Raw genomic sequence first — 23,025 nt, forward strand, 5'->3', positions numbered from 1 at the left:
ATTGCCATCTCAATCTTGTTGTCAACAGGCTGTTTAAGTTGTCCTCAATCGCTTGGGGAGCTTGTAATACAATTCAGCCATTCACTGCACATCACATTCAACGATAAATTGACAGACAATTTTAAATTATTTACTACACTTACGTTACTCGCTTATCCGCTGTGCAAGCGAAAGTTCTGCTCGTATTACAAACCCCAGCAACAGCCCCCCGAAGCAGCTCTTAGAATTCCCACCGCATGTTGCTTTCGATAGAACAGTTTGTCAATAACATGTTTCCCGTTTTTTCACTCACTCCCATCTCTCTCTCTCTCTCTCTCTCTCTCTCTCTCTCTCTCTCTCTCTCTCTCTCTCTCTTACTCTTACTCTTACTCTTATTCGCATTGCTTTTTCCACTTCGCTTTCGCTAGTCGCTGCATTTGCCACTATACATTTGTAATTTGCTTTAAAGCTGAAGAAGTGGTATGTATGTGTAGTTGATATATAACTGAAAACTTGATCTGTTTTTATTCTGTTATAATAAGCCTTTGCAATTGTACCGTTATTTGTCCTATATGTTAAAGCTGAGCAAGTGTTTTGTAGGTGTTAATGCCAGCTTCCATTAACAGGAAATGCTGCTGCCCCACATTGCCATGCTATGCTATTAGCAGCATTATGTTAATAACATAACATACTAAGCGGTCCGCTGCAGCGCTGAGTAATTGCACGCTTAACTACACGAATCTCAATTACTACATGCATTATACGGAATAACACAGCTTCTCTCAAGAAAATAAATAATAAGAATTTACGACTGGTCAATCTTTTATTTATTAAGGAGTTAGAGTGGCATATAAAGAAAAAGTCAGCATTTATGTAAATATTCATAATTAAGCACACGTTTCTTTACAGATAATTTAAATTTTATTTCAAAATGTCTCCAAAATTGCTTACAGTTGTACCAGCACTGGGTAGCTTGCAGTCAATCACTATCTAATACATACATAAATACATAATACACATACATACATATATGTATTACATATATATTTTTAGTTACATACTTTGCGGCTGCGATGTTAAATTGTTTCCCGTGGTTTTGTGTACGTGCTGAACAAGCGCGCAAATGGTTTCATTTTAAATCGCATTCGACAATTTAAACTTCTAAATATATTTCTAGCCCATATATATGCTCATATCTACTAGTCGTATATATGGTACGCCTTGCTTAGTAATTGAAATTCGCATAGGCTGTTGCCAAACGTTGTCTCGACTGATATCTTAAGATTTATATAGCTTGTGCCCTGTGTACACCTTATCGGACTGTTATTGCCTGCAACCGCGTCTTAATCTATGTCCGTGTATTACTCTGATAAAGCTAATGATAATGCTGTCAATTGGCACTCAAGTATTTAACTTGAATTTGCCACATTCAGTTGGCTAACGTCGTTTGGACGCGTTTAATCGTAAAGTGCGAGGCTTGCCAGTGACTAAAGGGTAATATAAACTGTACAACGTAAGGTTTTAATTGCTCTTTGCTTGCAATATATATATATATTGTATTCCTGTAATAAAATCGGCATAAAATTAATGAACAGAATTAATGTAAATCTGCTGAACAATTCCAGTTTATTTAAATACAATGTAAATGCTTAAAATAAACGTCTCACTTTATGCATATTCTTACGTCGTCTGTGCTTAGATCATATTGCGTATACGCGACGTTAGACTGGCTTAAAATAATGTTAACAAAAGCAGTACAAATGAGAAGAACGTGTTGACTGCATGCCAAAAATAAGGCATATACTTTAACAATATAAACATATACATATATACAAGTATGACTGTAAAGAGCTCATTTTAAATTCATAAAATAACTTAAAAAACCAGCTGCAATATAAAAACGAAAACCAACAACAACATTTGACATTGCTGAGCGTCTGTTTGAACTCGCTTCTGTGCTGCGTGCCCCTTTAAAGGTTTTCGCAACTCTATTTAGCTCGCCTCGCGCTGTTCATTCATAGCTGAATGTATTTAAAATAATACTTAGAGAATCATTTCTTATATATACATGTACATATATGCATATATAGTTATGTATATATAGCTAGCTAACTGCCTGATCGACACTTTGGCACTTCTTGCTGCTGTCGCTTTACTTTGACTTTTTATGCTGCCGCTCGCAACTCGCGTGACCGCTTGGGGTCTTTGCCGTTCAATGCAGTCGCCGCTGGCGTTGCTGCTGCCGCTGCTGCTGCCGCTGCAATCGCTGTCAATAAGCGAAACATCGCTGTGGGTTTGCTTATTAAGTGGGCGGTTCACTCAGATTCAGTCGCTCGTGAAACGTTAAAACCCGCGAAACGGGTCGTCGCCTCGACTACGTTATCTCAAATTCTTCAAAAACAATTCCTCGCGTTTCGAAAGCAGACATAAGTATACGACCGTTAATAAACAATTTGTCGCAGCAAATATCGTAAAGCATAAGGTGCTGCGGAAGGTGTAAAAAATAAACGGGTAAAATATACCTAAACAAATATAATAAAAAACAAAATAAAATATTTTGATAAAACAGGATTACAAAAATTTTATTAAATTATAATTTTTAAAATATATATAAAATAATAATAAAAATTTTATTTAAAAAAATAATAAAAGAATTAACAATAATCGTATAATATAAAATAATATATAAAATATAAAAAATAAATATATATCAAAATCAAAACATATTAAATAAATTTTAAATATAAATATTAATAGAGAAAATTTAAATATACGTAAATATAAATATATAATATATAAAATTTTTAGAATATTTATAATAAACTTATCACTAATATATAATATATAATATATAAAATTTTTAGAATATTTATAATAAACTTATCATTAAACTGTTGTAAAATTAACAGTTCATTATAACAAATTATTTAGCTCAAAATTATATATTTGAATTTTAATTTGGTTTAAAATTATATTTTTTTTTTATAGATAAAATTTTCGATTGATAATTACAGATATAAAGCTTTTTATTAATTTAGTTACCATATGAAAAGAATCTATGAAATAAATTTATAAAAATTTAGACTCAATATTTCTGACAATTTTAAATTTTAAAATTATTTCAAAATAGCTTTCGTAAACTAAATGTTTGCCGCAGCTGATATCTAAAACTGGTTTGCTTGAAAATTAATTTTGCTATTACATTTACTAAATTTTTTGCTAAATATTTGTTCTACATTTTTAACAACAAATGTAGTACATATAATAGCAAAATTAATTTTCAAACAAACCAGTTTTAGACATTAGCTGCATTAATGCTTTTAATTTTTATTTTTCGCAACCAATTTGCCGCTTTGCTCATATCTTCGTACAGTTTCTATACACTCATATGGCATAATATGCAGAACCGTAAAAACAAATAAGGAAGAGCCGAAATATGAATATGAATAGCTCAAAATTGTGCTGTGCATTAAATTAAAAACTCAAGGCAAATGTCGCAAACTCTCGTATCGATTTACACTCTCTGTTATAGTTCAAAATAAATTTTTGATTTGAAATTGTCGCGGTGTCGGGTTAATCGCTGGCTCTGCCAAATGAAAGTGAAAACTAAGCTGGGATTGTCTTACAAAATTGGGTCAACAACTTGACGGCGTTGAGTGAATCGAGTGTGAGAGTGAATCGAGTGAATCAGCATTTAGAATGCGATCGAATTCTACTTCTATCGGGAACCCGACCTGTTGCCGATATGGCTTTAATTATTTTCAATTGAATACTTCACACGCGGACTTGTTCAGCTCAACCACAATTCAGTCTCTAATCTGTGGAATTGACAAGGTCACATATTTGCAGCGGCATCTAAGTAACACGTTGAGATAATTAGATTAGACACAATTGATCAAGCGCCGCAACTTTCTAGTCGCCCAGTCACTTGTCACTCTCTCTCTCTCACACACTCCCCCTCTCTTTGGGTTTATTTTGCATTTATTTTTATTGTCGCATCTTTCATTAATCTATTCATCCGTTGCGGTCTCTATCGAGTCACAAGTTTTGGGGTTTGTAAACAAATCAAACATTTTGTACTTTGCCCATGCAATGAGCGTTGCCAAATAATTCTCGGGCTAAGGCAAACTATTTGGGATCCACTTACATCCGGGCCCAGTTCGACACCTCTTAAGGGCACTTAAATAATTCTATTTTAATTACATAGATATTATAATAATATAGTTAATTTCCATCTGGCAGTTGCTCGCATAAAGTATAGCAAATATTCGATATTTATTTTCAAAACAATTTAAGAGCATTTATACACCCTACACAACATCAATAACAATTTCTAATTGTTGGCTGTCCGGCTCAACTGTAAATAATTCTGACGCACTTGATAAAAAGCTTTGCTTTTTTGACAGGTCAAACAGTGAGATTTAAAAGTCAATTTGCATAGCCATAAACTGAGATTTGAAGCATCAGCTTGCCAAATACAAATATTTGCTCAGAATGTGCGTCAATCGCTCTTGGTCAATATCCACAATTAAAACTCAATCAAGTCAAAGTCATTTGAAGCAACGTATGCTTTATATGAAAGACATCCTGTAATCTTATCGCCCAACTGCTGTGTTATCAAGAAATCGTCTTAAACAAAAATTTAGTTTTATAGGCTTAAAAGTTCAACAAATCATAAACTGTTTAACGATATGTTTATCAAAATCACATTACATTATAAAAGCGCTTTATAGACTTTAAATATGGGGAATTACTAATAGCCTAAGTATTTGTTTGCGTATATAAATGTCATTAATCAGATTGGCGAGCTTTAAATTTAAAAATTAGGGAGAATAAGAAAAAGTAACGAAAATATTGACTGAGCTTTTGAAGCTGTAAGAAGCGAGGAAACTTGTATTCTGTTTCCTTTCTCTGCACTCTCTGCACTCTCATGAAGTGGAAAGAGTATATCGGGTTTGCATAGTTTGTTTTGTTTTTCCTTTAAGAAAAGGAATACTACTATTACTATTATTTAATTTACTCTTAAAAGTCTTCCAAGCATTGGCAGGGAAATGTTTCACATACTCTTGAACTCATCTTATGCCGTAATCAAAATTCATTTCATATTCTTATCGGCTGCAGACTTTTGCCCACTGCAGTTAAGTGATGACATTTATACATAAAATTATATATGTATGTATGTTGAATAAGTGGCTGGTTATCTTATATTATATTATACATTATATTATCTTATATAATACCAGTGTACATGCTTGAAAATTACATACAAACATTAATTACATACATAAAGTATGTAATATAATGATTTGATTTTATGTCCGCTTCTATATACGCCTTATAGCAATCACCTTCTCTTATATTCATTATCGTGTGCTTTTAATTCTATAGCTCACTTGATTTTATTGAATATTCCATTGTAAGCCGGTATGTTTTAATGAATGCAACCTTTGGTCTGTCAATATTCCATCGTATATTTCATATAATATCTGCTATAGAGTACAGAGTAATTTAGGAATTACACAGCTCGTCAAAGTAGAAAAGCCATTTGATTAGAAAATACTAAGTGGTTTTTAATGGGAAGAATATTTAGTTTAATAATATTTACAACAATTCATAATTCCATATATCAAACTTTAATAGACTTGAAAACAAGTTTCTCTGGGTATACGAAAAAACATCAGATAAAGCCTAAATATGCTCAAAATTATTAAACAAAATTTAATTACTCGTCAAAAACCCAGCTTGACTGTATTATTCTGATCTCAGAATTGGACTTTAATTTTTCAAAAATTATTGTCTGATTCATAATAACTTATCCTGTTTTATTTACAGTACTTAAGGGCTATTAAAAAGCTGTATCACTCGCACAGTTTATTAGCATTGGCAGCACGTTTGCAGCAGGCCAAATGTGCTCGACTAGGTTGAACTTGCTCAATGAAAACATTCAAGACCGCCGACGCACATGTTTAGCTTAATAAGTAAAGCTCACTCGAGCACACACACACACACACATATATAGGAAATAAATGAGTTATTAAACAAGGCAAAGCTTTCACAGCAAATGCGGAAAGAGCTTTCGTAATGACGTTCGCCCTGTTATACTTGAACTAATTATAGGCCAAGGTGGCTAAAGCTGTACATAGAGAACAGTTAAGCAAGTTGGCTAAATGGCTAGAGATGTAGATGAAGATGTTGATTATGAATTGCTGGCAGGTTATCTAAGCCGAGTGACATGACGAGTCAACAGCAAATCCTAACCGATTCCAAAATGTCTTCCAATTGCAGTACTCCTGCCCAAGATGTCGGCGTCCAGCAAGCAGCAGGAGGCCGAGGATAGCGATCACAATCCACAGGTGGTGGTCACGCCCACAGGCGCAGCGCACAGCATACGGCACGATCGCAGCCTCTGGCGAGATCTGACCGCCTACTGGATCCTGGGTCTATGCAACAACTACGGCTATGTGGTTATGCTGAGTGCGGCGCACGACATCATAGCGCAGTTCAATGATGAAGTGGGTTGGGATTCGAAATTATATATATGTATATATATATTAATTAAATGCATATCTTCCTTTCAGCCTGAGGTGGGCGAGGTCGACGATACGGGCAAGGGCCGGGAGTGCCATTTGGTATCGACGGGCGCCATATTGCTGGCGGATGTTCTGCCCTCGCTGTTTGTCAAAATTCTGATGCCCTTCTTTCCCTTCTGGGTTAAGTGAGTCGTTTAGTCTGAAAGTCCTCACAAAATTTATATTAACTACCTTCCATTTTCTCACAGTGTACGCATAGGCATAGCTGTGGCCTGCTCAGCAGCGGGTTTCCTGTTTGTGGGCTTTGCAAATGCCGAGTGGATGGCACTGCTGGGCGTCATTATTACCTCGGCCAGCAGCGGCATTGGCGAAACAACCTTCCTGGCTTACTCCTCGCGCTTCAACAAGTGAGTGTAACTGTCGTTCGTTTAGCTTTTGATGAGGTTTACTCAAATTTTCTTTCTCCTAGAAATGTCATCTCCACCTGGTCCTCGGGCACTGGCGGTGCTGGAGTCATTGGCTCACTCAGCTATGCCTCGCTGCGCTCTCTGGATGTCAGTCCGCGTGATACGATGCTGATCATGTTGATCTTTCCGGCCATTGAAGCGTTCGCCTTTTGGCTGCTCTTGCGTCGCCCTCAAGTGCTGCCCGTCACCACAGTCGAGTCGACCGAGGAGCTGATCAGCGACGAAAAGCCCCTGGTGGGCTTCAAGGAGAAGCTGTCCTACATTAAGCATCTGTTTAAGTATATGCTGCCGCTGTGCCTGGTCTACTTCTTCGAGTACTTTATCAACCAGGGACTGGTGAGTGTCTGAGATCAAGTCCAGTCTTGTCTTATAATATTCCCATTAATTTGCCTCCATTCGTAGTTCGAGCTGGTTTACTTTGAGAACATCTTCCTGGACAAGGCGTCGCAGTATCGCTGGCTGAACGTGGACTACCAGATAGGCGTGTTCATCTCTCGCTCCTCCGTCAACATTTTCCAGCTGAACAAAATCTGGCTAATGTCCGTGTTCCAGTGCATCAACGTTGTCTACTTCCTGACTGAAGTCATTTGGTTCTACACGCCCACCATTTGGATTGTGTTTGTCATCGTGCTGTGGGAGGGCCTGCTGGGCGGCGGTGCCTATGTGAACACCTTCTATCGCATGTCCAAGGAAATAGCGCCGGGTCGACAACAGTTCGCCATGTCCATGGTCGTCCAATCCGATTCATACGGCATTGCGCTGGCCGGATTCCTGGCAATACCTGTGCATAATGCGATTTGTGAGCTGCCGGCGGCTGTGCGCAGTGTCGTCTGGTGATGGAAAGAGAATATATATATATATTTACATATATGTATATATAAATCTATATAGAACATAGAGCGAGCTCATAATGAGTATTTAATGCCTTTAAATTAGCTAATGTATGTTTGAATGTGTGTGTTTGGGTACATTTTATATTATCTATGTGTGTGTGTCTGAGTGTGTCGTTGCCTTGCTGAGGCCCATTTAATTTAGAATTTAGTTAAATAGTGCTTGTAGACACTTGTAACCAAAGGTGTAAATTGTATTAAACTAGACATAAAGAACGTGTATAATAATAATATTCAATAACCGCAGCAAACAGCTGTGAGAAAAAAAAAAAAAAAAAAAAAAAAACCGCTGAACAATTAAAAAGACAATGGACAATAAACAATACGAAAATTGACTGTGATTAACAGAGCCAAGTACGAGTGAGGTTATCAAGCAGCCAGCAAGCTGATTATATACCATGGGATCTACTACCAAAAATTCAAGTTCATGAACATTTCTTAATAAAAAAAGAAAATTAATTTATATGTTAGAGCAAGTTTAAGAACAAGATTAATAAATATTTCTTAACTTTTGAGCTATTCAAACTGTGCTCGGTTCAGCTATATATGTATGTATATACTCATATAGTTACCAAATTGTACCCTAGTATCTATCATCTCTGTGGTCAATTCTTAAAGATTCTTCCTATACGCCCACTGCGGGCGTGGCAAATTTTCTTCTCATTATAGTTTTTAGCAGTATTAAACCTTGGAATTTACATTTGTGTAAACCAATCCAGATAAATGTATATATTTACATATATTGTCTTGTGGCCTAACATTTTCAGTATTGTTGAACCTTGAGACTTGGAATTTACATTTGAGTAAAGCTATGCAGATAAACGTAATATGTTATGGAAGCTAACGACTATTGGCTGCATGTACTCGGAAAAAGTATATATTATTTAGTAATACTGCTGGAAAACAATATATTAACATTTCCTATCTCTAATTATTATGAGACATACTGGATACTCACATTGCTTTACCTCAAAGCTAGAACATTAATTTTTTTGTGGTTTGTCTATTGGGGTGTATCGAATCGAAAAACTTAATATTGTATATATATTTATTTTATATATATGTACTTTATATACTTGCAGTCAACTGCAATATAAAACAGTAAAACCAAGACAAGTCCCTTTTCTTATGAGAGAATAAGTTGGTTGGACTACATATTACCTAAATACAAACATAGCTAGTGAAACTGAATCTATATAATTATAGAAGCGAATTGTTCGTAATTACGCTTTGTGCATTCTATGCGAAACGAAGATTGGAAACCTCTCTATATTTCTACAGAATAAATTATCTTTTGGTTAATGTTTTATACTACTACTTCGTTATGCCTACATATTATTGTATACCTATATGTTAATATGGTAAAAACAATTGAGATGATTATCATACTGCCAGTAGTACATAACCCCAAAAACATATTCAAGTACAACAAAATTATGCTCCCACTTATTTATTTTATAGCTAACTCCTCTGGTTTTTTGTTTGTTTTAGAATCCCTTGTTTACAAATAGGTAATTTGGGTTTAAATTGACAGCACATAATTGTCGAGCTAGCCAAATTCAGTTTGGATATAGTATATCATAGTGTCCAGGTCTGTAGATAAGGAAAACCATAGGCTGAGCTCCCTCGGGAAAATCGTGTGCCTTGACAGTGCCACCCTCGGCCCTGTCCAGATATTCGACACGCACGCCCACACCGAGGGCAGCGGAGAGTGCGATGATATGTATGTGATCGGATTCCTTGAACATTGGCTCCACTTCCTGATGGCGAAACTCTTCAATGGACATGTCACCCTCGATGAAGTGCTGATAGAATTCGGCATCCTCCTGCAGCTTGCCGGAGGTTATCAAACGTAAATAGACAATCACATAATCCGAATAGCCTTGTTCGTTGAAGATGGTGTGCAGCTCGCTTTGATTCTTCTCGACTCCACCAGGATTTTCCGGATTAACTCTATTAATAACATCCATAAACTGCAATATATTTGCAATAGATCATATAGAGCTTCTGTGTGTGTGTAGCTATCAACTTACAGTTCCATGAAAATCTTCCAACGTGAAGCTTGGAAAACCCAGTTGAATCAGCTTATCCTTCGAGGATTCTGCAATCTGACGGAATTTATCGTAGGCCGCTTTATTCGAGATTAACCACTCCAGATACGAGTAGGCAAAGGCTCTGAAGAAGCAATTGCCATCGGGGCGAGTTCTACGCATATACTTATACTTGCTGGCCAAGGCCTGAATCTTGGCCGTGAAAACCGCATCCCCATTGTACTCGGCCGTCAAGCAGGTCAACGGCAATTGGTCGCTGACCAAAGGCGTTGAGTCGCTGATCTATAATCGATTGGCACGAAAGTGAATAGTCATCTCAGCATGTGAATGAACTGCAGCTCTCACCTCTCGCTCGATTTCACGCTGCTGCTGTAGGATTAAGTCATCCCGATTGACCTGCTCGCCATCCTGTTCCACCGATTCCATCAGTTTCGAAAAGGTTTCTTTTTAACAAAATCACGAGAATATTTATTCTAAATTTGAAAATATCAGATGGGGTTAGTCTGACTGACAGCAAGCATAAAATACCCCAAAATACATTTATCGATTTCTTATCAAGAAATATCCCTAGAGACTCGCATCCCAAGGAAATAGTAGGCCATTAAATTTCCGATTTCTCAGTTCAATTTTCGCCGTGCTACGGAACACAACTAAATAAAAAAAAAAATAAAACCCTCGTAGATAATTCTCATGTGAGTTGGCAAAATTTTATTTTTAATATTTATTTCACAAACTTCGCATTATATATTTTATTTAGCTGATCAACAAAATATGTCTTTGCCACGTGTTTATTTTGACATCAACGCCGGGGGCGAAAAACTCGGCCGTATTGTGATGGAGTTACGTTCAGACGTTGTGCCCAAGACAGCTGAAAACTTTCGCGCTCTGTGCACTGGGGAGAAGGGCTACGGCTATAAGGGCTGCCCGTTCCATCGCGTCATACCGGGCTTTATGTGTCAAGGCGGCGATTTTACCAATCAGAACGGCACGGGGGGTCGTTCGATTTACGGCAATAAGTTTGCCGACGAAAACTTTACGCTGAAGCACACGGGTCCGGGCATTCTATCTATGGCAAATGCCGGACGTAACACCAATGGCTCGCAGTTCTTCATTTGCACTGGGAAGACCAATTGGCTGGACAACAAGCATGTTGTCTTCGGCAAAGTTGTGGAGGGCATGGATATTATAGCCAAAGTCGAGACGATGGGCTCCAACTCCGGCAAGACCTCGAAGAAAGTCATTATCGAAGACTGCGGCAGCTTGTGAAGAGGCTCAATTAGTTTAATGTTTCAGTATGTACACAGAAATACTTGAAATTTGTAAACCCATAAAAAGGCCATTAAGTAATGAATATATAAATTAAACTGGAATAAAATAATAATAAAAAAAAAAAGACAAATAAATAAAAAACGTATTAACAATCTGTCTGATTGCAGATAAGGAAAATGCAATCAAATATAATTTTATTATTTGCTTACGCCTCTCTCTCTCTCTACAGGGTATTTGCCGGTCTAGCACACGTAACTTTTAGGCTATCAGTCGATAGTTACGTAAGCCAATGTTTGCTTTCCGTATTCTTTAACTTATAGCCCCAAAAGTTCGCCACACATTTTGCATTCTAATGCCGTCGAGCTGCTCTAATTGATACAGCATTTTTTATTTATCAATTTCAATAAAAATTTCAGGTTTGTTAGGTTCGACAGCCGCCGTTGCTTAACTGCCACTTGACATTAAAATGACAAAAACGCCGTGAGATATACAGCCGACTGCTAATTGTTAAGTTGTCTCTGAGCGGTGTTTGATCAGTGTCTCTGCTGCTGCAGCAGTAGCGTTCCAGCAGTTCCAGCATTAGCAGCAGCAGCAGCACCAGCAGCAACTGCTGTGTAGATAATGCTTGTATCAGTCGTTTTTGAGCAGCCGCATCGAACGGTTTTTGGAGCGGCATTTAAATATTTTTCATATTATCATTCATTCATCAAAATGCGCGTCGTCATCTTATCAGCACTTTTACTATTGCTCAATCTCGGATGGGTTAAAGCGTACGACCGCGAGACAAACACAACAAGAACTGGCAGTAAATTGCCTAACATAATCATCATAATGGCCGACGATATGGTAATTGAGATGAGAAAATCTATAGATCGGAGTCGGTCGACGGCATTTAGATAATTAACATTCATCAACTGCGAATTGTAGGGCTTCGACGATCTGAGCATACGCGGCGGACGTGAGTTTCTAACGCCGAATATTGATGCATTGGCCTTCCATGGACGTCTACTGGATCGCCTCTATGCGCCGGCCATGTGCACTCCATCTCGCGGCGCACTGCTAAGTGGAAAATACCCAATACACACAGGTGAGATTTGTAAATGCGTATTAGTTGATCTCTTAATCTTATACTTAACTCTCAGGCACGCAGCATTTTGTGATTAGCAATCAGGAGCCCTGGTCCTTAAAGTTGAATACCACGTTGATGCCAGAGATCTTTCGGGCGGCGGGCTACTCAACGAATCTGGTGGGCAAGTGGCATTTGGGTTACGCCAGGCCGGAGTTCACGCCCACCCACCGGGGCTTCGATTATCATTATGGCTATTGGGGTGCATACATTGATTACTATCAGCGCCGCTCGCAGATGCCGGACAAGACGTACATAATGGGCTATGATTTTAGACGAAACATGGAGGTGGAGTGTGCAGATCGCGGCGTTTATATGACGGATTTGTTGACCAATGAGGCGGAGCGTGTGATACAAGAGACTGCTGCTAAGCAGCAGCCACTATTCCTCATGATCAATCACCTGGCTGTGCATACGGGCAACGACAATGATCCATTGCAGGTGCCAGAGGAGGAGCTTCAAAAGTTCACCCACATCAAGGATCCGAATCACAGGAAATATGCAGGTAAGCTAAGAATGTAATTAATAATGTAATAATTAATTAATATTGATTATAAATTATCTTTAAATAGCTATGGTTTCGAAGCTGGATAAGAGCGTGGGCCGTGTGATAGGCGCATTGGCGCGTGCCGAGCAGCTGGAGAACAGCATTGTGATCTTCTACTCAGACAATGGCGCGCCTTCGGTGGGCATGTTCGCCAATACGGGCTCCAATTGGCCGCTCAAGGGACAGAAGAATTCACCCTGGGAGGGTGGCTTGCGGGTGGCCGGCGCTATCTGGAGTCCCTTGCTCAAGGCGCGCAGCAGCGTATTTACCCAGCCGATTTATGTTGGAGATTTCCTGCCCACATTGGCGCATGCTGCAGGCATAGAGCTGCCCGACTCGCTGCAGCTGGATGGCATTGATTTGTGGCCACAGTTGTCGGGCCCAAAGGAAGCACCACATGTGCCACGCGAAATTTTGCACAGTCTCGACGATGTGTGGAACGTGAGCTCGCTGTTGTTGGGTCATTGGAAGTATGTGAACGGAACAACCTTGGCGGGGCAGTACGATCAGCAGCTGGTGCAGCGCGAACTCGATGACCTTGATCCTCGCGCCAATCGTTATGTGGTGGAGGTGCGCAACTCGCTTGCCTCGAGAGCGCTTGCCCGCTTTGACCAGCAGCGCCTTACGCAGCATCGCATGAAAAACATTATGATAGACGCTAAGGTCGATTGCGGCGATATGCAGCGCGGTTGCAATGCCCTGTTGGAGGAATGTCTGTACGACATGAGCGTCGACCCGTGTGAACGCAACAATCTTGCTTATTCAGAGCAACATGCGGAAATACTGGCGACGATGCGCCAACGTATCAAGCAGCTGCGTGCGGGAGCTGTTCCAATACAAAATCTCCCGGGCGTCGCCTATGCAAATCCTACCTTGCATGAGTGTACATGGGATCTGTTTGAAATCAAGAAACCCGGTTCAGGTAAGTAGCAATTCAATAAACAAAATATAGCTCATTTGAAAATTACTTTTAACTGCTTATTTTATTTTCAGTGCCGTTGGAGTGCGATATGCATGGTATTCCTTGCAGCGCCCAAATTTAACGGTTAATGCCGATACCGATTTCTGCTCGTTTGATTATCGAATATGTTGCAACAGTGAGAGTCTGGCAACGCTGTAGATTTTTTGAAAAGTTGATATTGAATTTCTATTTAATTTACGTTTTATTGTGTATTCTTAAGCAGTTATTGTTATTATGTGTATATTAAATGTTTTTGAATGCCTTTACATAAACATAAAAAATGCATTGAATTTGAAATAACAGTTTTCAGTTGAATTCTGTCAGCTGTTGAACTTGTCAAACATTGTTAAGGGTGGAAACGAAAACTCATACTCAAATCTTAAGCCGACACAAAAGTTTTGCTGACGGCATGGAAGAACGAGCGGTTTTGGCAAATATAGCCACGATTATTGCTAAGGATTTGCTCATCGATGAGCAGCCAAAGCAGGCAGGCTTCTTTTCCAGCACTCTTCCGTTGCTCGATGCCAGTGAGGATGACGAAGCGGAAATCTTTGCGTTGATGCAACAAAAACGTGCCGCCGGGCAGGTAAAGGGAAAGCTGAAGCGGACACACCTTCCAGAGACAGCAGCCGCAACCACGCAACCAGCAAGCAAAGTCCCCAAATGTGAGTGGAAATATGCAGAGCTTAATTTGCTGCACCGCTATGTGGATGCCCAGTTCGAATCCTTCCTACATATGCGCAAGCTAACGTTTCTGGTGAGTATAATTGAAACGGTATAGAAAATGCAAGGTTTACACAAATCATGTCTTGCAGAAAATCCAGCAGGCTCTGGAGGAGATTCTACAGCGAAATGCCCTGCCAGGCTCGCCGGCGCCACAGACGACCCTCTCTCTGGCCCTATGGAAACTGACCACGGATGAACACTTTGAGGAGATTGCGCGCAAATTTCAGTTTCCCTGGTCGCTGTGCCAGCAGGTGGTGCGCAGCTTCTGGCACATCATTTCCGATAACTACGAGAGCTTCATCAAGTGGCCAAATTCTCTGGAAGCACAGCAGAGCACGCTGCAGGGCTTTCAAAACTTGCCACAATTGAGTTGCTTTCAGGAGCTATTTGGCATCATATCCTTAAAGCGCCTGGAAATTTTCTTGGAATCGGAGCATGCCGACGTAGCTGTCGTTTTGCAATTGATTTGCAATGGCGAACAGAAGATCATCGATTGCTATGTGGAGCTGGAGCAGGAGTATACGTTTGAGGAGTCGCCAATCGGACAAACATTGGCTTTAAATCCACGCACAATGCCGGCGAACAGTTATCTAATTGGCAGCACATGCTTTCCCCTCAAATCCTATCTAATTCGTCCCATTGAGGCTGAATGTTTCCGTAAGGATTCCGTCTTCAACGCGCTGTTGGAGCCCGCCTATCAATTGTCTAACAATGTGATGGACTCCCTAGCTCGCCGCTTTCACACTTTGTATGCATTGGAGGCGCGAGATTTGAACGAGGTGCGGCTAATTGTGGAAAGCATTTGTGCCATGCATAACTTGTGCGTGGACTTTGGAGATGATTATTTGGATACAGAAGGAAGTGGGGAGAGGAAATTTAATTGGGGTGGAGATCTACCAGGACGTGGAGGCGGCGAGAAGGATACAAAAGGATTACGACGGCGTATGGAACTGCTTGATACGGTGGTTAACACTGAGGAGGGTGATTAAACAATGAATGAAATCGAAATAAAGAATCATTCATACAAGATAACATGTCTTTAAATTAAATAAACGACATTTAATACGAATTATGTTACCGTGCTATCGTTCATATTAAATCTATCGATAGCTTCGTTCTTAGTTTCGATAGCTTGCTTGCCGCATGCAGAGCATCTGGCAGCATTGTAATAAAAACAAAACAAATGCACGTGCGCTAAATTTGGTTTAATTTAAATAAATAATGGATACGTATGATATATTTAAACAATTAACAGCTGGTGTACGATTTACCAAAAAGCGTACGGTATGTATTAATTGATTGAGTTATAACTATTTCTAAATACAATGCTTGACAGGCTCCGCCATCCAAGCCAATCGGCGTAAGTGCTGCGAAGGAAACACCTCCTCAGCAAAAACCTGTTATTAAACCAGCTGAAGATTCAGACTCTGGAGAGGATTGCTCTGCAGCTGATGACTTTCGTTTGCTTGCTGAGACTGGGACAAGTACAGCCGAAAACGCTCCCAAGCGTAAAAAGGCCAAAAAACAATTATCAAAGGAGCAGGCGGAGCAACTGCAACGTGTCGAAGAAATTAATGCTCTACGCAAGCAAAACTTAATAACAGTGCTGGGCAAGGATGTGCCAGCACCTATTAAGTTATTTGATGACCTGCGCACTTCAGAGTACAAATTACTGCCACGTTTGCTGGAAAATCTCTCATCCTATGGATTCGCACAGCCCACGCCTATACAAATGCAGGCACTGCCAGTGCTGCTGAAAGATAGAGCGCTGATGGCCTGCGCTCCAACCGGGTCAGGTAAAACGTTGGCCTTCCTCACGCCCATCATAAACGGCCTACGTTGCCATAAGACAACTGGTTTACGCGCACTGGTGCTGGCGCCAACACGAGAGCTGGCGCAGCAAATTTACAGGGAGTGCGGGGAGTTGACCAAAGGAACAGGTCTACGTACACACTTTATCAGCAAGGTGAGCGAGGCGAAGCAGCAATATGGACCCGAATGCAAGCAGAAGTATGACATACTGATTTCGACACCGAATCGTGTGCGTTTCCTGCTGCAGCAGCAGCCACCGCTGCTGGACTTTAAATCGATTGAGTGGCTTGTACTGGACGAGGCGGATCGTCTTATGGAGGAAGGCCAGAACAACTTTAAGGAGCAGCTGGATGACATCTATGCCGCTTGCACGAATCCACAGAAGCGCGTTGCCTTCTTCAGTGCCACCTACACGGTGCCTGTGGCCAAGTGGGCGTTGCGGCATCTTAAGAATCTGGTGCGCGTCACAATCGGCGTCCAGAACAGTGCCACGGATACGGTGAAGCAGGAGCTGCTCTTCGTCGGCTCCGAGAGCGGTAAACTGTTAGCTGTGCGCGAGATGGTGCGCCAGGGATTGCAGCCGCCCGTGCTGGTCTTTGTGCAGAGCAAGGAGCGTGCCAAGCAGCTGTTCGAGGAGCTGCTCTACGACGGCATCAATGTGGATGTCATACACGCGGAGCGAACGCAGCACCAGCGCGACAATTGTGTGCGCGCCTTTCGCGAGGGTCACATCTGGGTGCTCATCTGCACGGAGCTGATGGGGCGTGGCATCGATTTCAAGGGCGTCAATCTGGTCATCAACTATGACTTTCCGCCCAGCAAGATTTCCTATATTCATCGCATCGGACGAACAGGTCGTGCAGGTCGTCCCGGACGTGCCGTTACCTTCTTCACGCAAGACGACACGGCCAACTTGAGAAGGTAATTGAAAATTAACTTCAAACTCCATTACATTGATTAATTGTGTTCGATTTTACAGCATTGCCCAGATCATCAAGAACTCGGGCGGCGAAGTGCCGGAGTACATGTTGCAAATGAAAAAGGTTAGCAAGTCGGAGGCGAAAATGCGTTCTAAGAAGCCGCTGGATCGCGAGGATATAACAACCAAAATACGCCCTGAAACGCCTAAAAACTCTGTCAAGCTTCAGAAAATTGATAAAGCCGAAAAAGTTCTCAAGCGAAAAGGCAACACGGATAAGAATTCGATAAATAAAGCCAAAAAATTGGGAAAGATGAAAGAGCAATTGAAGGGAAAAGCGCCCTTGGCTAAAGGCAAAGCGAAAAAGTCGAATAATGCGTCCAAATGATTTACTAATTTCAATGAAATATTAATTTTTAATTAGTTAACTATTATTATTACATTAAATATGTACATATATGTAGCAAACAATATATTTTCTCCAACATTTTAGATGTCGGATGCCTTCTTCATCTCTATAATTGTGCCCGCTTAAGATTGTGTGAATTTTACGCAGTTTTATGGATTTATGAACCTGTCTATTGGATTTTTTATTAAAAGCTTTGTGGGTATGCTTGTGGGTCATTTGATTGCAAATGTCTTTTAAATATTGCCAATCATCGCCTCTGCGTTGGTCAGTAATTTCTGACTGGTTTTAGATTGTGAAATCTTAACACGTTTAGGATTGCGCGGCTAGTTTTTCCAATTTTGTTTCCTGGGGTCTACTTGCATATGTTTTCCATGATTCTCATGGTCATTAACTTCATAAACTTATATTCCTCCATCTTGATGTCATTCACATTATTTTGACAGGTCCTAAAACAAATTTAAATTAATTCCAATTTCCCGTTGCTGCACCTGTAGAGAAATTATTTTATCTTGTTCAGTTTTTAAATTTAAAAGCAGTTTGTACATCCACATTATGTAAATCCTTTTAAGTAACTTTCGTTTTTATAACATCAACAGTTTGGGACACTGTTAAAGGACGCACTCAATCATGAGCTTAGGGTGACCTAATTTGTCATTATCACTTATCGAAACGATAAGTACTGCATTATCGATATTCTGTTTGTACTGAGCATTCGAAATTTCAAAATAATTTAACTGTTTAACAGGCTGACCCCTTTATCAATACATAAAATGCAATATATATTTAATGCGGTACTGATATATTTACTTTTTAATTCATATATTATCTTATATGTGATACCTTTTATTTTGTTGTGGGTGTGTGTTTTTTTTTTACTGTGCAATTATTTACGTTTTCTGTTGATTTGATTTGCCATTTTTAGTGTGTCAATATCTTAATATATATAAATTAATTTTGTTAAATGCTATTCTTAATCTAGTTTGGAAGCAAACTTCAAATTTGTTTTCCAAATTAACAACGTTTCAAATAATAATATCTTATGCAATATTTACTCGCATAATGAGACGAAAATTCTTTAAAAAATTAAGAATAAATAAATATGAATGATGTAAATGTATATATAAATGTATGTGTGTGTGAGTTTAATAAGTCAATAACGAAACAAGGATTATTAAATAAATTATATAGATGAAAACCTACTATCATAATCAGAGCTGTCATTTTTTTTTTTCGATTTTTTTTTTGTTTTGTTATTTCGAGTTGGTTCCTTAGCAACATATTGTGAGCTGTGCAGCTGTCACAACACTTAACAAATTGTGTTTTCGAGAATAGTTTAAACCTATTTATTAGATGTATATATATATGTATGCAGGTTAGTCGTTAATTGTGTCTATTGAAATTAGTTATGCACTAGGTAAGATCTAAATTTCATTGTAATTTCAATCCTTTTAAGCTTGATAGGAAGCTGTCCTTTTTGGGGCTTATTTACTTAAATTATTTATTTTTGTTATTACTCATTCTTAATGCAAGTATGATTTAAATTTCTCTTTTTTTTTATAAGCCCTACATGCAATATTATTGTATTTATTTTCGAATACATATTTCTTGGTTTGTTTATCATAGCATTTTACAATATGCATAATTAATTTATAATCGAATTCTATATTATATTTGATTTTTAATGCTTTGTTTTTGTGAGGGTGCGTGTGAGTTTTTTTTTTTCGTTTTCGAGAACTTGTAGATTATTTGTTTTAGGGAGAAGGCATGTTAGAAAATTTCCTGGAAATTTTAACCGTGTTTTTTTTTTTTTTTTTACATAGAACATGCAGGATTTGTTGCCAAATATTCCATTCATGTAATATATGTATAGATGTAGGTGTTCATTAGCTTAGATTTAACACTTTGAATATTTGTTAAAAACTCGCGATACAATAAACATTTTTCATTTAACGCGCTACCAAATGTGGAAACAATTAACAATCAATTATACAATTACGTCCTTAATGTTCATCGACATCATAACGCTGAAAAAAATTTGGCTTCGATTTGTTGCAGTTTGCTGTGGATCTGTTTGTGTATTCTTTGTTGATGCTCCTTCAGTAGAAATGCGGCGGCGGCAACGTTTGTGATGGCAACGCTGACGTCGGCTTCTGCTCCCATCAGACGACCGAATCCTTCCTTATCCTACGTTTGTTCATTTTGGGTTTGCATAAAGTGTAAAAAAAGGAGCAAAATAACGTTATGCAGATAAGAATGAAATTACTTTATAGTTAATACTCTAGATAAAACTATTTTGCGCACCACATATAATTCTCAGTCTGAGGTGCGCGCATAACGCCAACGCCGCCGCCCAAACGGCGATAGTTCATGCAGCCGCAAAGGCGCCATTGATTCGTCTCTGGATCGTAGACCTCAATGGTCTTCAAATAGGCGGAGCCATCAAAGCCGCCCACAGCATACAATTGTCCATTAACAACGGCTAGGCCGACCTGAATAAAAGGAAAAAATTAGTAAAAATTGTAAATAGTTTATAATAAATTATAAATTACGCCGCTGCGTCGTGAGGTCATGGCCACAATTGGACTCCAGGTGTTGGTTAGCGGATTGTAGCGCTCCGCAGAGGACAGCTCCATGCAATCATCGCGACCGCCGACAGCATAAATATAATTATTGAATACGGCGCAGCCAAGGTGTTTACGGCGAGTCGACATGGGATTCACAGCAACCCATTTGTTTTGTCTGTTATACGTGAATTAGATATACAAATATCATATGAGATATTATTAAATTGGCTTGGAGAACACAATTACCTCGGGTCATATCGTTCTACAGTATTGAGCGGGCACTGGCCATCAGAGCCACCTATGGCATAGAGATGACCGCTCAGGACGGCAACAGCAACACCCAGACGGCGTGTGGTCATTGGTGCCACCTTGGACCATTTGTTCTCCTTGGGATCATAGCGTTCGACATGATTTAAGCATTGGACGCCATCCTGACCGCCCACAGCATACAGAAAGCCATCCAGCACCGCTACGCCGACGCTAGTGCGACACGATGTGGTGGGCGCCACATCGCAGGACCATTGATTGGTCTGTGGATCATAGCGCTCTATGCTATTCAAGTAACTCTGGCCATCGTGCCCGCCAACAGCATAGAGTAGGTCATTGAGAACGGCAACACCGACGCCACAGCGTCGTTTGCTCATGGGTGCAACCATTTTCCAATCGTTGGTCTGTGGATCGAAACGTTCGACTGAGGCGATGGCATCGCCGGAACACCAACCGCCAACAGCGAACAAGACTTCGCCACGTCGTGTGGGTTTCCGTGGACGGGTGCGTGGACCCTGCATCAATGGACGTTCCTGCGGCAGGAGCAGGTAATTTTTGGCCTCATCGACCAGATCGCGGCATGCCTCGTCCGAGCGTACCAAGAGGTCCGAGCCCACAGTGCCCACCAGGAACTTGGGCGAGAGCAGCGGCAAGCGCACATGCTGAAGCACCTATGAATATAAATTACATGATTAGAAAAAATTTAATTTCAATTTTTATTATCCCACTCACCTGTGCCAAATGCTGTCGCCTCTCAGCGACATTGTACTTAAGCCAGGACATGACTGCATTGAAAACTTGCTCCTCGCTGCGCACATTGAGCTCGTCGCTGCAGATAATATCGACCAACTGGCCAACGGGCAATAGCAAGAACTCCTCGCTCTCCATGACCTCTTGGAAGTTGTGTTGAGTGAACTTGTCGGCAATGCGCAGTAGTTCGCGGCAGGAGTGCGTGTCGGCGAATGCGCGTATGCCCAGGCAGTTGGTCGGATCGAGTTGGCGCTTGAGAAACTCGCAGCAAATATCCTGAATCTCTACGAGCTGTAGCAGGCAGGCGGCCGGCAGCAGCGTCTGTACGTTGGACTCCTCGACAATGATGTGAGCGGTGTAACAGAAATCAATCAATAGCTCCATGGCGTTCTCATCGATGTCGCGTATGGTGACCTCGGTTTGGCGCGACTCCTCCAGCTCGCCGGTGAACATGGCACAGAAATAGGAGCTGCAGGCGCTCAGTATGACGCGATGAGCGAAAATCTTGCGTCCGCCTACATTCAGCACCACATCGCAGAGCTCCCTATGGCGGCGCAGCATGTTGAGCTCGGTGAGCGTCACTTTCGGATGCTTCTCCGATGTGTGAGTGAGACGGGCCGGCGAGGGTGGGCGCTCGGTGCCACTGGTGCCGCCGCTGCCCAGGCCCGTGCCCGTTGTGCCTGTGCCTCCGGTGGCAGCGGCTGTACCGCCGCTGCCAAGGCCCGTAGAGCCAGGCAGTAGAGGGTCGCCCATTCTGTTCGCCGCTAAGCGCAGCGGGGCGGAAGCCCAACCCCACACGGCGTCTATCTATATTAAAGAAAAAAAAAAAAAAAAAAAAAAAAAAACAATTAAAATCAGTGGAAGAGAAAGAATACGTCTTTGCCTTTAACATCGCCAATCGCCCGACCTTTGAAGCGCAAGACTAAGAGATGAGTGCGTGACAGGCCGTCCGTATATAAGTTTCACGCCCCAAGTCTTTAAAAGTGTGAAATATTGTGTAAAATGTGAATGTCATTTGTTACTTGAACAAACTAATTTTGTGTACTATTAAAATTGTTAATACTTGTCTATTTCAAACTTAAATTATATACAGGCATGCTTTATTTTATTTTATTTTTTGGGGAGTGAGACAATCACGCGCTCATCCCTACGTGTGCTCGTTGTAGACTCAATACCTTTGCGTCTCTGTTATCCACGGATCCAAAGCACGTCCACGGAAACCAGGTGCAAGCGGAAATGTTCGAAAATGCAATTTTGCTGCTTACTTAATATGACATCTGTGCTTATAATTAGATTTTCACGTTTTCAAATTGTGTTTGCTCTCGCAAATAACCAGATTTTACACTACCACGGGCTTTTTTTTTATGTGTGAAAAATCGAACAATCAAAAAACACAAATTTTGTAACGTTTAGCTAAACTGTGCACGTCAGTTACAAATAACCGCCAGTGGTGGGCATAATATAAACACAAATTGCATTATTTAATAATACAATTGCTTGAATTTTAGCACAATAAACACAATTTTTCACAATATTTTCATCAGAAGCTTCTCGCTGAGACAGATAGAGGCAGGCCGTTTGAGAGCTACGAGTTATCGATAAGGTTAAAGACAGTACATTTCACCCTCTCGATAAAAGCATTGCGATAAAAGCTTATCAATTTAAATGTTATAATTTCAGTTGGACTAAAACTGATGTTATCCTTTATTTTTATTAATTATTTCAGAAAATTTTGCACTACTATCAATACAATATCAA

The 23,025-nt window shown here is 40.2% G+C and overlaps 7 protein-coding genes across 11 annotated transcripts; 5 read left to right on the forward strand and 2 right to left on the reverse strand.

The window, feature by feature from the left end:
• The first annotated feature begins 1,392 nt into the window (after positions 1-1,392).
• On the forward strand, positions 1,393-8,215 carry LOC6582975 (battenin). 4 transcript variants are annotated; one of them, XM_015162678.3, is made up of 6 exons: positions 1,393-1,473; positions 6,265-6,491; positions 6,558-6,694; positions 6,758-6,916; positions 6,979-7,312; positions 7,379-8,215. In XM_015162678.3, the coding sequence occupies exons 2-6, from the start codon at positions 6,279-6,281 to the stop codon at positions 7,811-7,813; spliced, it is 1,278 nt and encodes a 425-aa protein (XP_015018164.1). In that variant the 5' UTR covers positions 1,393-1,473; positions 6,265-6,278; the 3' UTR covers positions 7,814-8,215. The 4 variants fall into 4 exon arrangements, with proteins under 4 accessions (XP_015018164.1, XP_015018162.1, XP_002008656.1 ...); XM_015162676.3 differs by having other exon boundaries at positions 1,442-1,492; XM_002008620.4 differs by lacking the exon at positions 1,393-1,473 and adding an exon at positions 2,305-2,490.
• Positions 8,216-9,300: 1,085 nt separating this feature from the next.
• Positions 9,301-10,448, reverse strand: LOC6582976 (ubiquitin thioesterase otubain-like). The gene is made up of 3 exons (XM_002008621.4): positions 10,263-10,448; positions 9,900-10,199; positions 9,301-9,839 (listed from the first exon to the last, which is right to left on the reverse strand). Exons 1-3 carry the CDS (start codon positions 10,341-10,343, stop codon positions 9,426-9,428), a joined length of 795 nt encoding a protein of 264 aa, XP_002008657.1. The 5' UTR covers positions 10,344-10,448; the 3' UTR covers positions 9,301-9,425.
• Positions 10,449-10,503: 55 nt separating this feature from the next.
• LOC6582977 (peptidyl-prolyl cis-trans isomerase) lies at positions 10,504-11,281 on the forward strand. The gene is made up of 2 exons (XM_002008622.4): positions 10,504-10,609; positions 10,675-11,281. The coding sequence occupies exon 2, from the start codon at positions 10,689-10,691 to the stop codon at positions 11,181-11,183; it is 495 nt and encodes a 164-aa protein (XP_002008658.1). The 5' UTR covers positions 10,504-10,609; positions 10,675-10,688; the 3' UTR covers positions 11,184-11,281.
• A 478-nt stretch (positions 11,282-11,759) lies between these two features.
• LOC6582978 (arylsulfatase B) lies at positions 11,760-14,110 on the forward strand. Its single transcript, XM_002008623.4, has 5 exons — positions 11,760-12,032; positions 12,114-12,273; positions 12,329-12,817; positions 12,885-13,781; positions 13,853-14,110. Exons 1-5 carry the CDS (start codon positions 11,808-11,810, stop codon positions 13,900-13,902), a joined length of 1,821 nt encoding a protein of 606 aa, XP_002008659.2. The 5' UTR covers positions 11,760-11,807; the 3' UTR covers positions 13,903-14,110.
• A 32-nt stretch (positions 14,111-14,142) lies between these two features.
• LOC6582979 lies at positions 14,143-15,615 on the forward strand. The gene is made up of 2 exons (XM_002008624.4): positions 14,143-14,577; positions 14,636-15,615. The coding sequence occupies exons 1-2, from the start codon at positions 14,230-14,232 to the stop codon at positions 15,533-15,535; spliced, it is 1,248 nt and encodes a 415-aa protein (XP_002008660.1). The 5' UTR covers positions 14,143-14,229; the 3' UTR covers positions 15,536-15,615.
• An 82-nt stretch (positions 15,616-15,697) lies between these two features.
• Positions 15,698-17,850, forward strand: LOC6582980 (probable ATP-dependent RNA helicase DDX52). The gene is made up of 3 exons (XM_002008625.4): positions 15,698-15,830; positions 15,883-17,279; positions 17,338-17,850. The coding sequence occupies exons 1-3, from the start codon at positions 15,768-15,770 to the stop codon at positions 17,663-17,665; spliced, it is 1,788 nt and encodes a 595-aa protein (XP_002008661.1). The 5' UTR covers positions 15,698-15,767; the 3' UTR covers positions 17,666-17,850.
• A 945-nt stretch (positions 17,851-18,795) lies between these two features.
• On the reverse strand, positions 18,796-22,868 carry LOC6582981 (kelch-like protein diablo). Of its 2 annotated transcripts, none has more exons than XM_015162679.3 (6): positions 22,443-22,868; positions 21,250-22,074; positions 20,497-21,188; positions 20,236-20,425; positions 19,988-20,175; positions 18,796-19,870 (listed from the first exon to the last, which is right to left on the reverse strand). In XM_015162679.3, exons 2-6 carry the CDS (start codon positions 22,018-22,020, stop codon positions 19,846-19,848), a joined length of 1,866 nt encoding a protein of 621 aa, XP_015018165.1. In that variant the 5' UTR covers positions 22,021-22,074; positions 22,443-22,868; the 3' UTR covers positions 18,796-19,845. The 2 variants fall into 2 exon arrangements, with proteins under 2 accessions (XP_015018165.1, XP_015018166.1); XM_015162680.3 differs by lacking the exon at positions 22,443-22,868 and adding an exon at positions 22,175-22,301.
• Between the last annotated feature and the right edge of the window lie 157 nt (positions 22,869-23,025).

This window comes from Drosophila mojavensis, unplaced genomic scaffold, assembly GCF_018153725.1.
Source record: "Drosophila mojavensis isolate 15081-1352.22 unplaced genomic scaffold, ASM1815372v1 contig_74, whole genome shotgun sequence".
NCBI classification, from domain to species: Eukaryota; Metazoa; Arthropoda; class Insecta; order Diptera; family Drosophilidae; genus Drosophila; species Drosophila mojavensis.

Bases quoted from the DNA above. Each gene is read 5' to 3' on its own strand.
- LOC6582975 (XM_015162677.3), top strand. From the start codon at position 6,147: ATGGCTAGAGATGTAGATGAAGATGTTGATTATGAATTGCTGGCAG. The intron at 6,193-6,264 runs GTTATCTAAGCC...TTCCAATTGCAG, and splicing joins TGATTATGAATTGCTGGCAG to TACTCCTGCCCAAGATGTCG. The intron at 6,917-6,978 runs GTGAGTGTAACT...TCTTTCTCCTAG, and splicing joins TACTCCTCGCGCTTCAACAA to AAATGTCATCTCCACCTGGT.
- LOC6582976 (XM_002008621.4), bottom strand. From the start codon at position 10,343: ATGGAATCGGTGGAACAGGATGGCGAGCAGGTCAATCGGGATGACTTA. The intron at 10,200-10,262 runs GTGAGAGCTGCA...AATCGATTATAG, and splicing joins AGCGTGAAATCGAGCGAGAG to ATCAGCGACTCAACGCCTTT. The intron at 9,840-9,899 runs GTAAGTTGATAG...AATATATTGCAG, and splicing joins TGGAAGATTTTCATGGAACT to TTTATGGATGTTATTAATAG.
- LOC6582977 (XM_002008622.4), top strand. From the start codon at position 10,689: ATGTCTTTGCCACGTGTTTATTTTGACATCAACGCCGGGGGCGAAAAA.
- LOC6582978 (XM_002008623.4), top strand. From the start codon at position 11,808: ATGCTTGTATCAGTCGTTTTTGAGCAGCCGCATCGAACGGTTTTTGGA. The intron at 12,033-12,113 runs GTAATTGAGATG...TGCGAATTGTAG, and splicing joins TCATAATGGCCGACGATATG to GGCTTCGACGATCTGAGCAT. The intron at 12,274-12,328 runs GTGAGATTTGTA...CTTAACTCTCAG, and splicing joins AAAATACCCAATACACACAG to GCACGCAGCATTTTGTGATT.
- LOC6582979 (XM_002008624.4), top strand. From the start codon at position 14,230: ATGGAAGAACGAGCGGTTTTGGCAAATATAGCCACGATTATTGCTAAG. The intron at 14,578-14,635 runs GTGAGTATAATT...CATGTCTTGCAG, and splicing joins TGCGCAAGCTAACGTTTCTG to AAAATCCAGCAGGCTCTGGA.
- LOC6582980 (XM_002008625.4), top strand. From the start codon at position 15,768: ATGGATACGTATGATATATTTAAACAATTAACAGCTGGTGTACGATTT. The intron at 15,831-15,882 runs GTATGTATTAAT...AATGCTTGACAG, and splicing joins GATTTACCAAAAAGCGTACG to GCTCCGCCATCCAAGCCAAT. The intron at 17,280-17,337 runs GTAATTGAAAAT...TCGATTTTACAG, and splicing joins GACACGGCCAACTTGAGAAG to CATTGCCCAGATCATCAAGA.
- LOC6582981 (XM_015162679.3), bottom strand. From the start codon at position 22,020: ATGGGCGACCCTCTACTGCCTGGCTCTACGGGCCTTGGCAGCGGCGGT. The intron at 21,189-21,249 runs GTGAGTGGGATA...TTATATTCATAG, and splicing joins GGCGACAGCATTTGGCACAG to GTGCTTCAGCATGTGCGCTT. The intron at 19,871-19,987 runs GTGCGCAAAATA...GAACAAACGTAG, and splicing joins CAGACTGAGAATTATATGTG to GATAAGGAAGGATTCGGTCG.